At 54.3% G+C, this 15,921-nt stretch overlaps 1 protein-coding gene across 2 annotated transcripts in view; it reads left to right on the forward strand.

Moving 5' to 3' along the window:
- Positions 1–13,962, forward strand: part of LOC102463112 (integrin alpha-D-like) — a 38,131-nt gene extending 24,169 nt beyond the window's left edge. The window contains exons 11-28 of one of the 2 annotated variants that reach the window (XM_075928900.1): positions 1,406–1,546; positions 1,829–2,035; positions 2,264–2,394; positions 6,620–6,777; positions 6,937–7,091; positions 7,246–7,377; positions 7,956–8,029; positions 8,362–8,503; positions 9,813–9,926; positions 10,636–10,715; positions 10,864–10,944; positions 11,091–11,169; positions 11,421–11,528; positions 11,769–11,852; positions 12,026–12,139; positions 12,350–12,442; positions 12,612–12,722; positions 13,176–13,962. In XM_075928900.1, the coding sequence (XP_075785015.1) occupies positions 1,406–1,546; positions 1,829–2,035; positions 2,264–2,394; positions 6,620–6,777; positions 6,937–7,091; positions 7,246–7,377; positions 7,956–8,029; positions 8,362–8,503; positions 9,813–9,926; positions 10,636–10,715; positions 10,864–10,944; positions 11,091–11,169; positions 11,421–11,528; positions 11,769–11,852; positions 12,026–12,139; positions 12,350–12,442; positions 12,612–12,722; positions 13,176–13,289 (2,118 nt within the window). In that variant the 3' untranslated portion in view covers positions 13,290–13,962. The remainder of the gene's footprint in view (positions 1–1,405; positions 1,547–1,828; positions 2,036–2,263; positions 2,395–6,619; positions 6,778–6,936; positions 7,092–7,245; positions 7,378–7,955; positions 8,030–8,361; positions 8,504–9,812; positions 9,927–10,635; positions 10,716–10,863; positions 10,945–11,090; positions 11,170–11,420; positions 11,529–11,768; positions 11,853–12,025; positions 12,140–12,349; positions 12,443–12,611; positions 12,723–13,175) is intronic. The other variant, XM_075928901.1, reaches the window with a different exon arrangement.
- Positions 13,963–15,921: the final 1,959 nt, after the last annotated feature.

The raw sequence follows: 15,921 nt of genomic DNA on the forward strand, positions 1-15,921 counted from the left end.
CAAACTAATATTAGTGTGGACACTCCAATGGTTCTAATTTGAATTTATTGGCCTCTGGGGGCCTTCTGCAGCTCCCCAGAGTACTTCCTAGGGCTATAAGTCCAAGGTAGCATGTCCTCATCAATAGAGCTTACCTCAGACTAATTTCGATGCTTCTGTGTAGAGAGGACACACTAGTTCAAATTTGTTAAATCAGGAATTCTTAAGTCAAATTTAGTAATTTTGAAATAGTTCCCTAGTGTGGACATAGCCTGATGGTCTAGACGGAGGATCACACCCACCAAGGGACGTAGACATTGCGATGCCACAGGGAGCCAGCTGCATGTGCCCGTGATTGATGCATGGGGGGATGATGGGCACTCTTTCATCTCGCCCACAGCTTGTGCCTCATCCAATAGGCATGCTCAGAGCACCTGATGGAGACAAGAGGATTTCCCGCTATAGCCTCCCTCTTTAGAGTCCTCATCTAGGACTTGGGCCACCCCGTTTGTATCCCTGATTAGGGAGAAGGCTTTCACCAGGGATCATCCCTTTCTCAGGGAGTGCTCTGGCCACTGGGCATGGAGCCATTGTCATTTGCACATGTTCTGTGGCCCAACCGAGACTGAATTAGTCATTTGAAGTGGAACAACGTTGACAGGGGAGTTTGAAGGAGTCCACATGAGCATATCCCACAGGTCAGAGGTCAGGGCTCTGATACGGGAAATACCAGAGCTCTGGTCCACCCCTTACTCAGAGGTGGAGGAGTTCTTGTCTTATCCCAGTTTGTGACAATACTGGGTGGGATGTGGGAGAATTGGGCAACAGGCAACTGCATGCTTAGAGTCAGGCACATGCCCTGCCCTTGAGACAGGAACAAAAAAGCTTCTACAGAAGAAACTTAGTCACCACGTCAGTTTAGGCACCTACAGGAGTCAGCAGCAGCCAACTAGAGGTTTTGTGGATCATAGTGGCAGCTATGTCTGGGGTTTAAGCACATAAGTACCTTTGTGGATCTGGAATAGAGAGATTTGGGCAAGGAAAATAACACTATGGGTGATAGTAGCAGTGAACAAAAAAGCTCGCACAACAGTAACAAAGTGAATTTCTCGAAGCTCTAACTGCTTGTAAATGCCACCTAAAGAAAAATTAATCTCTGACTGAGCCATTGTTATAAAGTTGACATGTGCTAGACTGAGCTATAAAGGAATTGCATCACGTTAGCATTCAGCATCTAAGCCCCTCCAAGATCTAACTACCTACACATTCAAGAGCACTTAAGTGACGGCGCCACCTGCTGTGCTGAGGTAGGGTTAGTCTAAAGATGGAATGGACTTTGGGACTGAATCCATATCACCTGAGGACCAGAAGGGTCCCAGTGGGAGGAGGCGACTAAATTGAGGGGGTAACTTATTTGCCTCATCAGAACGGCTCATATTTCGGGAGTACACTGAGCGCTGTGGACCTGAACAGAGATGGGAACACAGACCTGGTTCTGATTGGAGCCCCGATGTACCACACACCTTCAACGGGAGGGCGGGCCTATGTCTGCTTGATGAACTGGCCGGTAAGAAAGGACGGTGCAATGGGTAAGATCGAGGCCCTGAGTTTCTAGTTAGACTGGAGGGCTGTGGGGCTGTGGAAATTAGCATGGCAGTAGCAGGAGTGAAACTCAGGGAATCAGGGCAGAGGCTCAGTAAGGAGCGCTCATCCCTCCCAGTCAGTGCAGGCTGCAGTGCTCCAGAGCAGCTCTAGGGGGCGCTGTGCTGCGGGGAGCAGGGAAAGGAGCCGGGTAAGGAGAAATCTCTGATGATCCTTTCCCCTTGTGTCTCTTTGGATGGGCCTGCAGGAGGCGACGCTGATCTGCAGCAATACCCTGGAGGGGCAGGCGGGGCAGGTGTCCGGGCGCTTCGGGGCCAGCATGTCTGAAATCGGGGACATCAGCGGGGACGGACAGACAGACGTGGCCATCGGGGCCCCCATGGAGAATGAGAATCAGGGGGCCTTGTACATCTTCCATGGGGAAACGGGAGGCCTCAACTCTCAGTACAGTCAGGTGAGCCCAGCTCCTGCAGGGAAAGGTCAGCACACAGCCCTGAAGTGGCATCATGGGGCCCTATAGCCCCCTAATACCTATGAGCCCCTAGCTGCCTCGTTCCTATTCCTCTCTGCTGCCCTCTAGTGCCCATTATACAGGACACTCGCTGTGTCCCTTTCCCTCTGTCCTACACTGTACAGAACAGCCGTCCCTCCCACACGCCTTACTGCTCTCTCTGCCCCACAGCGCATCGAGGGGGCGCAGCTCCCCAGCAGGCTGCACTACTTTGGCCAGGCCGTCAGTGGCGGGACAGACCTGACGGGGGATGGGCTGCCGGACATCGCGGTGGGAGCACGAGGCCAGGTCCTGCTGCTGAGGTGAGTCCCTCTGTGTCCTGGCCCTGCCCCACCGGGCAATCTCAAGCCTTGTCTACACTACAGAGGTTTTTCATCGCTGTTGCATGTTCACACTACGCTCCTTGTGTCCTCAGAGCACAGTCACACGTGGTGCATTGACAGTGCAAACAGTGTCCTGAGGTTACCTATCACGCTGCTTACCCCATTCTGCAGCTAGGAGTTGTGGGAAGGTGCAGTGGATCGCGATGCATCATGGGTGTGAGCTCAACATCCCATGATGCAGTTGTTTCTGTCCTAGCATTCCATTGGTTTTCAACTGCATTCTGTGGCATTTTTCAATGGTTCCTGCTTATTGCGGCCTACCACCTCTGTCCTAAAGGATGGATCCCGCACTGCTCTGTCCTGTGGCGAACACATCAGGAATGGTGCGGCAGCATATCATGAGCTTCCTGTCTGAACAGGGATCAGAATTGCCTGACCTGCTGTGAGCAAGGGAAAGAAACAACCCCAGGTTGCTTTTTGTATTCACAGAGCAGCTGCACATAGTGGACTGTCACTTTTAGAGTTGGGAAACAAGAACTGATTAGTGGAGCACGTTGTTGTGCAGCTCTGGGATGACAAGCAATAGGCACAGGACTTTTGGTCGTAGAAAGCCACCTTCCTGGATCTGTGTCCGGTGCTTGCCCCACTTCCATGTCTTGAAGTGCATGACGCCTGAATGAGGGCCGACCTCTTGGTAGAGAAGCCAGTGACGATTGCAGTGTGGAAGTTGGTAACTCTGAACTTCTACCATTTGGTTGTGAATCAGTTTGAAGTCATGAAGTCGATGGTGGGGGCTAAGTTACTGCAAGTGCGCATGGCCATGAATAGAGTCCTGCTACAAAGGACTGTGTGACTGTGATGGGTAGGAGGAGTGCTGGCCTCTTCTGGACATCCCAGCATTCAGTAATCAAAGAGTTAAACCTAGGTAGCTAGAAAGTGTTGGCAGGGAGCCAGGAAAACCAATGAAAAATATGTGTGACATTTGAATGGAAAGGGACCTGCCTGCTGTTTTTCTTTGTGTGAGTTTTCAGCCACTTGTTGAAGGAACACAGGGTATATCTACACTACAAAGTTAATTTGAACGAACAGCTGTTAGTTCGAATTAACTTTCATAGGCGCTACACATGCAAACCGCTAGTTGGAATTTAATTCGAACTAGATAAACCTCATTCTACGAGGACTAACGCCTAGTTCGAATTAAATAGTTCGAATTAAGGGCTGTGTAGCTACTTAATTCGAACTAGTGGGAGGTTAGCCCTTCCAGCTTGCCCTGGTGGCCACTCTGGGCACAACCAGAGAAACTCTTCTGCCCCCCTCCCGGCCCCGGAGCCCTTAAAGGGGCACGGTCTGGCTACGGTGCTCGTGCCAGGTGCAAGCCTGCTAGCACCCAGCCAGCAGACCCTGGACCTGACACGGGATGAGCCAGCCACCCGCTGCCACCCAGCCCTCCGCCTCTTTCCGGGACCAAGTTGGGGCTCCCAGGAGCCTGCCCGGGGCCGCAAGAGGCGAGCGCCCGCCTGGGCTAGTGCAGAGATCGTGGACCTCGTCCAGGTTTGGGGCGAGGCCTCCAACGTCCACGATCTCTGCACTAGGCACAGGAAAGTGGCTGTCTAGGGCAGGATAGCTGCCAGCTTGGCCACCAAAGGCCACATGCGAACCCAGGAGCAGGTTTGCATGAAAATCAAGGTGGTCCCCTGATCATTTTAGTTGCCCTTTTTGGAAATCTTTCCAAGGCCAAAATATCTTTTCTGGGGTGAGGAGATCACACCCTGAAGATGTGGGCGTACCAGAGTTTTATACTTCCCCTCCTCCATCTTCCCTTGGCTTCTCCCTTCCAGCTCCTGCCTCCCAGGTTTCCCCCTCTCCTCTCCCTCCCTCTCTCTTCTGCTCTCCAACCTCCTTTTCCCAGTCTCCCCAGAGGTTAATCTCCCCCCCCCCCAGTTTTGTTAAATAAAGTGAATTTCTATTTTTGAACACACGTGTCCTTTATATTTTACATCAGGAAGGGGGGCTAGGGAGGGGTAAGTGGAAGGAGGTGAGGGAGGAATGAGGACTGGGGTGGCTCTGCGGGCTCCTCGGGGTGGAAGCTCTCCTGCAGGGGTCCTGGATCCTGACAGCCCCCCAATTGACCCTCCTGGATGGCAGCCTGCGGCAAGTGCAGCCGGGCTGATGGCCGAGTGCTGTGATGTGCCGAGTGTGGGCACTCAGGGCACTTCAAGGCAGGACTGCTTTGCTGTCCCTCATCAAGGTAGACAAGCAAGCGGGGAACCCTGAGAACTGTCTGTCCGGGGTGGGGGTCGGGTCCCTTTAAGCACAGCCCTCGGCTGGCCTGAGACAGCGGCTCCACACCGTAAGTCCTAACCTGATGCCCTGCTGGCACTGCTTCCGGCCAGCCTTAACTTCGGTTCAAGGTCCACTCAATGTGGCAAAACGCTAATTCGAATTAGTTTTTAGGTCTAGATGCACTAGTACAAATTAAGTTAGTTCGAATTAGTACTGTAGTGTAGACATACCCTCTATGAATTGAACTAGGCAGGACTAGCATGCTACCAAGAATGCTGGGAATGGAAGGGCTTGTACCTTGAAGCACAGATATGTGAGTAGATGGGGAATGTCTGTTTAGAGGCGATCGGGTTATTTTCATTGTTTTGTTGTTTGGTTAAACTTCTCTGTGCTAAGTCCACGTGTCCCCTCCCTCCACTCCCTCCTGCTCATTGTAACTAAAGCTAAATGGCAGGGAAATAATTCTCTGTGTTTTAATTTGTACTTTTCTCAGTTGCTCTGTAACACCTAGCAACCAAGTATGCTTGACCAAGCACATCTTTTTGTTTTGTCAATAAAATAGCCTTTTGAAAATCTACTATTGGATTCTCGTGTCCTGGAAGGTAATAGGTGGTCTATGAATGCATGCCAGAGACTGAGAGATCAGCTGTCAGGGGTTACAGTTTGGTTTCTTTTTTCAAGTTCTCTTGTGGTAAAAAGGCTTGGGGTGCCCCCTGGAAGAAATTCCCAAGTGCTTTTTTTCCTGGGTTCAAGAAGAATGTTTTTTCCTCACTTGGGTAATGGCAAGTACCCTCCAAGGCCAGGAAATCTGTGACCTGGGGGAACTTTTAAGTAGAAGTCTACAGAGGAAAGGTATTTTAAGGTTTCTTGCAGACCCCTTCTTTTGTGCTCAGAGTACCAGAGTGGGGAACAATCTTGACAGTGACTCTTGACATTATGCATGAAATAGTGGATGGGTTTGTGGAAATGGGATTCCCTAACTGCGGCAGGGTGATGGGGGGAATGAATATTCCTGTTTTGGTCCTGGACCTTTTTGTAATGGAATATATCAACAAAAAGGGGCACTTCTCTCTGGTATTGCAGGCCCTTGTGGGTAACTGTGGGTGTTTTGCTGACATAAACAATGGTAACCCTGGGAAGATGTATGATGCACACATCTGCAGAAACACTGGCCTGAAGGGAAAGCTGCAAGCAGTGACTTTCCATATCAAAATATTGAAGTGAGGAATATTGAAATGCACATAGTGATCTGGGGAGACCCAGCGTATCTCTTACTCCCATGACTCATGATGATTTATATGGGAAAGCCGGACAGCAGCCAGGCATGCTTCCAGAACAGACTGAGTAGGTTCAGTATGATTGAGGAATGTGCCTTTGGTAGATTGAAAGGGCGCTGGTGATGCCTTTAAGTGAGGAAAACATTCCAATGGTCATAGCTGCCTGCTATATGCTCCATAACCTTTGTGGTGCGAAAAGAGTGAAAAGATGACATCGGGGTGGAGTGATCTCTTGGATGCTGATTTTGAGCAGTCAGATACCACAACTCTTGAGGGGCACAGTGGGGGCTATTTGAAGCAGGGAGGCTTTGAGGCAATGTTTTGAGAATGAGAACAAGTAATCTGCCAAGTTTCTTAATTTCCTTTATATAGACAAGGTCACATACAGCAGCACTACACTCTGTGTGTGTGTCTGTGTGTGTGTGTGTCTGTGTGTGTGCTGCCCCATGCTGGAGAAAGGCACAATGACAGCTTTGTTGCTCTCTTCTCTGCCACCCCATCTCCTCTAGCAATGCTGCGTGTCTGTAACCCCTCTCTCTGGGTGCTGGGGGCACATCCAGGCTGGACAGCAGGCTCTGGGGAAGGACGGGGCCTAGATCCAATGCAGGGAGCACCTGGGTGATGGTTCTATTCCTCCATGGCAGGTCCCGGCCAGTGCTCAGAGTTGAGGTGTCCATCAGCTTCCATCCCCCCAAGATCCCCGCCTCAGCCTTTGACTGCCAGGGGCAGGAGCAGTTGAACACAGAGGCCAGCAGGGCAGAGATCTGCTTCACTGTCACGAAGAGCACCAGGGACAACCAAGGTCAGACCAAACCTACCCTCTGATTCCCTCCCCCCTGAACCTGCTATTCTCTTGCCCTGGGGTTGGGTTGGAACCAATGCCCCCAGCATCTGTGTCCTAGTTCCCCTCATGGTTCCCACTCTTATTCTCGCTCTGTCCCTCATTTCCCCTCCCCTGTAGGCAGCAGGATCTCCAGCACCATCCAGTACAGCCTGGCCCTGGACCCCTGGAGGAGGAAGATCCGAGCTGCCTTTGGCTCCACCGGCCCCATCCTGAGCAGGGAGCTTAGTCTTGGCATCGAGAAGAAATGTGAGAAGTACCCGATAATGTTACCTGTGAGTGTGGGAATCCTGGCTCCTTCCCCTGCTGCTGTGTCTGCCACTCCCTCCCTGCCCCCTTCCTCCAAATCACCTACAGAACAAACCTCTCCCTGGATCCTGCCCAGCCTCCGTTTCCCTTCAAGGTCCCGACATGTCTCTGTCTTTCCAGTTCTGCCCTGAGGACACCCTGGCCCCCATCACCCTGCGCCTCAACTACACCCTCACGGGGGAGCCCATCGCTGGCAGTGATAGCCTCAGACCCATCCTGAGTGAGGACTCTGCGCTGGTGTCTGCAGGCTTGGTAAGGTCCCAGAGCACAGCCCCAGGGTGGGTCTATGGCAGGAATCGATCTGGTGACCTTGGAGTTCAAAATCAAGAGACGGCAAAGTTCAGAGCCAGCAGCAGGTTCCTGAACCCCGTAGAGAGTGCAGACCCCATGGGGTGACAGAGCCCGATGCTGATTTTGCCTTGGCGATGGAGCTGTCTCCTCTGCACTGGAACATTCCAACTTCTCCTCAGAGCTCCCAACATTTCAGTCTAAAACCAAACATTTTTGGCTAAAAATGATTTTTTTGATGTGTTTTAAAAAATGTATTTTGTCTAGGGGCCCCTAGAGGGGACGGCTCCATGCCCTGTTCCCCGTGCCCTCTGCAACCAAGAGCATCCCTAGACGTGTGATTCTGCTGCTGGCTGGAGCAGGGAGGTGGAAGGCGAGGGGTGTGTGTATGTGTGTGTGTGTGTGTCTCTGTTTGACAGGAGACGGAGGGCTGATGATGTGTTTAGCTGTCCCCTGTGGAAGGGACTGGAAGTTTCTGAGGTAACTGGAGGGTCCCTGAAATGTCACTCAGGCTGACCCTGCCCTCATGGTTTTCTCCCCAGCTCCGATTTGAGAACGACTGCGGCACTGATGGCCGCTGCAATGACCAACTAGAAATCTCCTTCAATTTCTCTGGGTAAGTTGCTGAATCCTCCCCCCACTCCGTAAGGTGCCAGATGAAGATCTAAGGTGCTACATCAAATTGGACAGGTCTCTCCAATAGCACCCACCATGGGGAACCCGTCCAGCTCAGTCACTCCTCAGATCTTCAACATTCAGTATGAGATTTTGCCAGATTTCCAGAGCTGATGGATCCTAGTTGGGAGGCGCTGCTGGGGGGATGATTGGCTCACTGTGTTCTCTGGCTGGGCACTGCTATGGGAAGCTCACAGCGCTGGGATCCTCAGCTGGGCACACAGCAGGCAGGGTACTACTCTGCAGAAGCTCACCCTTTTCTTTTCCCCTTAGCTTGAGTGCCTCAGTGGTGGGAGCTGCCCCAGAACTCAACATCACCGTCTCTATCCAGAACCGCGGGGAGAATTCCTGCAACACCACAGTGCGGTTCTCCTACCCAGCTGTGCTGTCCTACCGCCGGGTCCTGCTGCTCCAGGTATCCCAGTGCAGACCGGCATAAGGGAGAGGCTCTGGTGGGGGTGAAGTGTATGGAGGTTCTGCAGCAGGGGCTGTTCTACAGGGAGCAGGCAGATGCTCATGAGGGAACACCAGGAGTTGTTCACTAGAGGTGCAGCGATGCAGGTAGTAGGGCAGGGTGCTCAGGAAGGGGCGCTGTGCTGCAGGGAGCAGGCAGGGGCTCAGCAGGGGGTGCTGTGCTGCAGGGAGCAGGCAGGGGCTCAGCAGGGGGCGCTGTGCTGCAGGGAGCAGGCAGGGGCCCAGCAGGGGGCGCTGTGCAGCAGGGAGCAGGCAGGGGGCCCAGCAGGGGGCGCTGTGCTGCAGGGAGCAGGCAGGGGCCCAGCAGGGGGCGCTGTGCTGCAGGGAGCAGTGGGGGGGCCCAGCAGGGGGCGCTGTGCAGCAGGGAGCAGTGGGGGGCCCAGCAGGGGGTGCTGTGCTGCAGGGAGCAGTGGGGGGCCCAGCAGGAGGCGCTGTGCAGCAGGGAGCAGGCAGGGGGCCCAGCAGGGGGCGCTGTGCTGCAGGGAGCAGTAGGGGGCTCAGCAGGGGGCGCTGTGCTGCAGAGAGCAGGCAGGGGGCCCAGCAGGGGGCGCTGTGCTGCAGGGAGCAGTGGGGGGCTCAGCAGGGGGCGCTATGCTGCAGAGAGCAGGCAGGGGGCTCAGCAGGGGGCGCTGTGCTGCAGAGAGCAGGCAGGGGGCCCAGCAGGGGGCGCTGTGCTGCAGGGAGCAGGCAGGGGGCCCAGCAGGGGGCGCTGTGCTGCAGGGAGCAGTGGGGGGCTCAGCAGGAGGTGCTGTGCTGCAGGGAGCAGGCAGGGGGCCCAGCAGGGGGCGCTGTGCTGCAGGGAGCAGGCAGGGGGCCCAGCAGGGGGCGCTGTGCTGCAGGGAGCAGTGGGGGGCTCAGCAGGGGGCGCTGTGCTGCAGAGAGCAGGCAGGGGGCGCTGTGCTGCAGGGAGCAGTGGGGGGCCCAGCAGGGGGTGCTGTGCTGCAGGGAGCAGGCAGGGGGCCCAGCAGGGGTCGCTGTGCTGCAGGGAGCGGTGGGGGGCTCAGCAGGGGGTGCTGTGCTGCAGAGAGCAGGCAGGGGGCCCAGTAGGGGGCGCTGTGTTGCAGAGAGCAGTGGGGGGCCCAGCAGGGGGTGCTGTGCTGCAGGGAGCAGGCAGGGGGCCCAGTAGGGGGCGCTGTGCTGCAGAGAGCAGTGGGGGGCCCAGCAGGGGGTGCTGTGCTGCAGGGAGCAGTTGGGGGCCCAGCAGGGGGTGCTCTGGCACCCGTCGTTCACTGGCTGGTCCCTGTGCTCAGTCTAACAGTGAGACCATGGATGTTAAATGCAGCTCGGATGTGAGCTCGGAGGTGCAGACTCAGAGGAACAGCACCTGCCACATCAACCCCCCCATCTTCTGGAGCGGAGCCGAGGTAGGGACAGTCTCTGGCTTATGAACCCCCAGTGTGAGCCCAGCTGTGAGCAGAGGGGGCAGATCACCGGGGTAGCCCAGCCCGTGGTGAGGGATGTGCTGGGGCCAGCGCCAGGGGAGCCCGGAGAGTCAGTGTGAACAGAGCCCTGAGCTCACTGCAGGCTGGGTCAGGCTATGGGGCCAGACTGTGGGCTGGAAACGAGGCCTCACTGGGAGATGATAACGAGGGAGAGCCTGTTCCTTCTGTGATTGGACCCCCCATCGGTACCTCAGCTCGGTACCTTGGCTGGGGAAGACCAGGGAGCAGGCCGAGCACAAGCGAGTGGCAAGAAGCCCCAGAAAGCAAAAAGGCAAATGGCAGTGGCCTTGTCAGTACCCTGGGAATCACCCTTAAGAGGTCGTCTGTGACCTCGCCCTGTCTCAACCCCCGGACCCTCCCCCCTTTGGTATCCTTAAAAGGATGGTTAATGGGCTGTTGCCGTGGCACGAAGCCGGCTGGGGTCTCTGGATCCCAGACCTGGTTCAGGCTGTTTGATGCTGGGCAGGGCCAGGGCCATGGTAGCAGCTTTGCCTCTCTGGGCCCATTTCTCCATCTCAGTTCATACCACCGCCCCTCCCCCAAACCTCTGTGCCAGCCCCTCCCCCGCAGTCTCTGGCAGTTCCCCAGGCCCCGAGCCCAGCGACTCTCTCACCCCCTGTGTGTTTCCCAGGCCGTCTTCATCGCCACCTTCGACGTCTCCTCTGAGGCCGACCTGGGGGACAGGCTGCAGATCACGGCCAGCGCCAGCAGGTGAGGGGCTGTGCAGGGCCAGGGGGTGGGGTGGGGGCAGTGGGGGGGCAGTGCATGGAGTAGGGCAGGGCAGAGGCCTGTGGTGCACCCTCCCAGCACAGTTATCTGGCTGCATCTCACATCTCTCCTTTGTCTTCCCCTCCCCCAGTGACAACGGCGGCCCGTTCATTGAGCGCATGGTTCACCAGGAAGCGCTGGTCAAGTACGGCATCTTCATCATCCTCACCAGGTAGGTCAGTGCAGAGACATTGGGAGAGAGCCCCCTGCTGGGCCCCTTCCTGTTCCCTGCAGCACAGCACCCCCTGCTGGACATGACACCCACTGCCACCTTCCAGCTCCCTCCATCACACTCCCATCTCCCTCGTTCCTCCCCAGTCTCGAGGAGTCAACCAAGTATGTCAGCTTCTCCGCCAAGGCGGCAGAGACAAGCGCGCCAGTGACACATCGGTACGAGGTGAGGCCAGTCGCACAGCGTGTGAGGGGGAAGTGGAGCAACGGGGGGCTCAAAGGAGGTGGGGGGTGGAAGTGCCTGAGCTGGATCTAGTGGGTTAGAGCACAGAGGGGTGGGGTGGGCGGGGAGCCAGGACTCCTGGATTCTCTCCCCAGCTCTGGGAAGAGAGTGCGGTTTGAGGAGTGGAGCCAGGGCCAGGGGATCAGAGCTGCCGGGTTCTCTCCTGGTTCCTATGGGGAGTCTGTTTGTTCCAGGTGAAGAACCTGCGGCAGCGAAGCGTCCCCCTGTCGGTCACGTTCCAGTTCCCCGTGGAGCTGAGCGGGGTCCGTGTGTGGGACGCCTCTGAGGTCGTCCCCTCCAAGGTACCTGCCTCTCCCTGGGCTTGTGCATATGAGATGGGCCCTTTGATACCTGCTGTGCCCAATGGTGCCCCCTACTGTGATGGGCTGCTGCGGAGGAGGGTGGGGGAAAGAGGGCTCCATGTTTGCACCACCTAAACCAGTTCTCTTTTCTGGAGGTGGCTTGAAGCTGGGCTCCCTACAAGGGAAAGGCCCCATGTCTTCTTCCCACCCTGTTAACTCCATGTCTCTCTCCTGGCTTAGCCCCAGTTGGCTCAGTGCATCAGTGAGGTGGGAACACCTGGTACAAAGGACTTTCTGAAGCAGATGAATGAGCGCCCCCTGCTGGTGAGTTCAGGCCAGTGTGGTACCAGCAGCCCCTTTCCCTCTGCATGAACACAGACAGCGAGTGAGGGGTTGTGCTGGGTGAAGGCCTCCTGCTACAGACAGACCCAGACTCCCATGGCCATGCCCAGTCCCTGCACGTCCCTGCCTCACCCGGCGATATCCTTCCACCCCAGGACTGCTCCGTGGCCACCTGTAAGAAGATCCGGTGCACAATCACCTCGCTGGAAATGCAGCAGCCAGTGGAGTTCATGATCAAAGGGAACATCGGATTCCAGTGGGTCTCCCAGGTACGAAAGCTGCCTCTGCCTCCTGGCTGGGTGAGGGACCCCCCCTTGTGAACAGCCCTGGTACCCTCCCCAGAAGTGGCTGCATCTGAGCGCTGGGCCAGGGATTGCTCCTGTTCGACCGGCCTGTCAATTGCTCTGGGACCCCAGGGGTGATGCTCTGGGCGGGTCGGTGTCATTTCTGGTCAGGGACAGGGAGTTTCTCTGTTCCAGACTCAGCAGCAGAAAGTGACTCTGGTGAGCGAGGCCCGGATTGAATACAAGGAGAGGAAAGACACCCAGCAGGAGGGATTCATCCAGCGCCAGGTACCAGAGTGACCATGCCCGGATAGAGAGAGAGAGTGGGCTAGTGGTTAGAGCTGGGAGCCAGGTCTCCTTCCCTGCTCTGTCAGAAAGTGGAGTCTGGGGGTTTAGGGCAGAGATGGGGGATGGTGACAGCAGTCCTGGGTCCCCATCTCACGGCTCCTCCCCCTAGGTGCAGACGGTGGTGGAGCAGCTCGTGGTCTATAACTACCTGCCCATCATCGTGGCCAGCAGCGTGGGAGGCCTGGGCCTGCTGGCTCTCATCACAGCAGCCCTCTGCAAGGTGAGGGGGGCTGGTTGTGGATACTTGCGCCCAGCCCAGCACTGCAAGGGCAGGGCCCTTCGCTCTCCTACCTGGTGTGGGAGGGAAGAGGGTCTTTTTTTCATGGGTTCTCACCACTCGTCCCTCTCCCTCCCCTTCCATGAGCCCGTGTCCATCTTGGTTTCCCCTTCCCCCTTTGCCTCCATCCAGCCCGGCTTCTTGAAGTGCCTCTACAAGCAGTTAACAGAAGATGCTGTGGGGCTCAAGGGGCTGGCCTGACCCTGACCTGATCCAGAGAGCCAATGCTGCCCCCCCCTTTTCTAATGCTGGCTCCCCCCCATTCACTTCCCTGGATGGGTCACAAATTTTAACTACTGAATCTGGGAGCCCTGACTTTGTCCCTGTCCCTCGGGGCACAAATCACCAATGTGCCAACCTGCCTTCCCATCTTCATCTGTCTCTGGGCTGCTCCAGATCCACCTCACCTGCTTTGGCGCTGCCAAGGTGCAGGAAGACTGGCCAGGGCCCACCCACCGACCATCAAAACATGTCCTGGTGGCAACTCGAGCTAATGGTTACTCAGATTAGATCCGGCAGGATTCTAGCTCCCTTTCTGTGATTTGGAAGGAGAACACTGAAGTTAATGGATCGGCTTGCTTTTTGGTGTTTTACTGATTTAAATTTTACTGCAGAAAATCATGGGTTTAAGTGTTTTCTCCTATTTTTATCAATGTTAATGATCACCTTTGTGGGAATTTGTGTGTGTTGGGGGTCAGGCCATATGTGGAGTTCAGACAATCATTTAATGGCAGTAGAGGTTGAGATGCAAAAAGGTAAAGATTTATAACTGTGCTTGGAAGGACTGGATTTTTATTGGTAAATGTTGAGCTCAACACAGAATTTGATATTTATATTGCTAATAATTGAAATTTCCTGCTTGAGAATTGTAAGCCAGTAGCATGCTATCAGCCAGCTAAAAGGAGAGATCTGCCCTGGGGGCGGGTGTGCTCACTCCAGTTGTTTAGCTCTGAAAGATAATTTACTGTTAACTTTTGATATGTAAATATAGCTCATGCCAGGAGGGGGAAGGAATCCGAGGTGTGGCTATGTAAATCCAACTCAGTCAGGGCTAATGGAGGATCAGTGTTGGAATGGAATGTGGTGTAATTTGGGGCTGTTGTGGGGGTCACAAATCATGCTACCCCTAAATGTGGGAACTGTAAAATATGACACCAGTGCTTTCAGGAGAGACACCATCATTGTAAGAGGGCTCAGAGGAACAAGCCTCCCCCCTGCCATAGTAGAGTGAACTGAGTTCGAGGGGGAAAGGGCTTGAATCAACCTGCTTCATGCCTGCCATGTGTGAGCTGTAAGACTGGCTCAACCTGCCCATTTCCCCCTGGTTTTAAGGACAGACCTAAAGCAGACTTCATAAGGAGTCTCAGAGGTGCCCAGGGGTATGTGAATTTCCCAGGCTACTGGGTGGGGATCCCGGACGAGCCCCCAAAATGTAACCCTTCTTTTGGGTAGGCCCAGCAGCAACCAGGGCCGGGTTTAGTATCTAGGGGTCCATCTCACACAGAACCAGCTCGAGCCCCCACCCAGTGGCCTGGGAAATTCACATACCCCTGGGCACCTCTGAGAGGCAGTGCTTCCCCACTCGCAAGCACAGAGTCTGAGGTTACGTTTACACTGGTAGCTTCTTGTGCAAGAACTGTTTTGTGGAAGAGTTCTTGCGCAAAAAGTCTTCCACAAGAGTGCGTCTACACGGGCATGTGCTTTTGCGCAAAGAGCATCTATGGCAGTGTGGACGCTCTCTTGCACAAGAGAGCTCTGATGGCCATTTTAGCCATAGAGGTTTCTTGCGCAAGAAATTCATGTTGCCTGTCTATACTGCCCTCCTTGTGGGGAGAGGAATAACTTTTCCAGAAGAAGCCCTGTTTTCGGACGCTAGACTGTAAATTTACTTGTGCAAGAACGTGCGTGCAGTATAGACACCCAGCAAGTTTTTGCACAAGAAAAAGCTGTTCTTGCGCAAGAAGCTGCCAATGTAGACATAGCGGCTACGTCTACACTGGCCCCTTTTCCGAAAGGGGCATGCTAATTTTCAACTTCGTAATGGGGAAATCCGCGGGGGATTTAAATAAAGATGTCCGCCGCTTTTTTCCGGCTTGTAGAAAAGCCAGAAAAGAGCGTCTAGACTGGCCCGATCCTCCGGAATAAAGCCCTATTCTGGAGGATCTCTTATTCCTACTTTGAAGTAGGAAAAGGGCAACAAAAATTACTAAGGGTCCCATATGAAGAGAGATTAAAAAGACTGGGACTTTTCAGCTTAGAAGAGAGGAGACTAAGGGGAGACAGAATAGAGGTCTATAAAATCATGATAGGTATGGAGAAAGTGAATAAGGAAAAGTTATTTACTTATTCCTGTAACATAGGAACAAGGGGTCACTGAATGAAAGTAAGAGGTAGCAGGTTTAAAACAAACAAAAGGAATTTTTGCTTCACACAGCGCACAGTCATTCTGTGGAACTCCTTGCCCAAGGATGTTGTGAAGACCAGAACTTCAACAGGATTAAAAAAAAAGAACTAGATAGATTCCTGGAGGTCAGGTCCATCAATGGCTATTAGCCAGGATGGGTAGGAATGGTGTCTATAGCCTCTGTTTATCAGAGGCTGGAAGTGGGTGACAGGAGAGGGAAGATTATCTGTTCTCTTCACTCCCTCTGGGCCATCTGATATTAGCTATGGTTGGAAGACAGGATACTGGGCTAGATGGACCTTTGGCCTGACCCAGTATGGCCCTTCTTATGTACAGGAAAACTCATTTTTTTGAAAGGTTTTGTCTTCAACTTTGGTCAGGGAATGACAGATCCTCAGAGCTGCCTTCTCCTCCCCTGGAGAGAAACAGAAAAGCACACCCTATGTACTATTGTAGTCATCTCTGTACAAAGTTTGCCTTGTGAGGTTCAATTCGAAACCCCATGAGTTGTTGATCAACAGTGTCCTGCTAAAATGTGTCTCAACATTGTACATGAAGCTCCCTCAGCTTTCCCTGTATGATGTTACTAACCCGTGTTCCTGACCCTACAGTGTTGCTCACCCGTAATTTGGTATCCAACTGTGTCCCGGAGAAAGGAACCTGAAGTCTCTGAATTTGAATTTAAGCAGTAAATGGCCATCAAGCAGAGAAGGATACAAAGGAAGCGGAACCAGGCAA

The sequence above is a fragment of the Pelodiscus sinensis genome, chromosome 4 (assembly GCF_049634645.1).
Source record: "Pelodiscus sinensis isolate JC-2024 chromosome 4, ASM4963464v1, whole genome shotgun sequence".
NCBI lineage: Eukaryota > Metazoa > Chordata > Testudines > Trionychidae > Pelodiscus > Pelodiscus sinensis.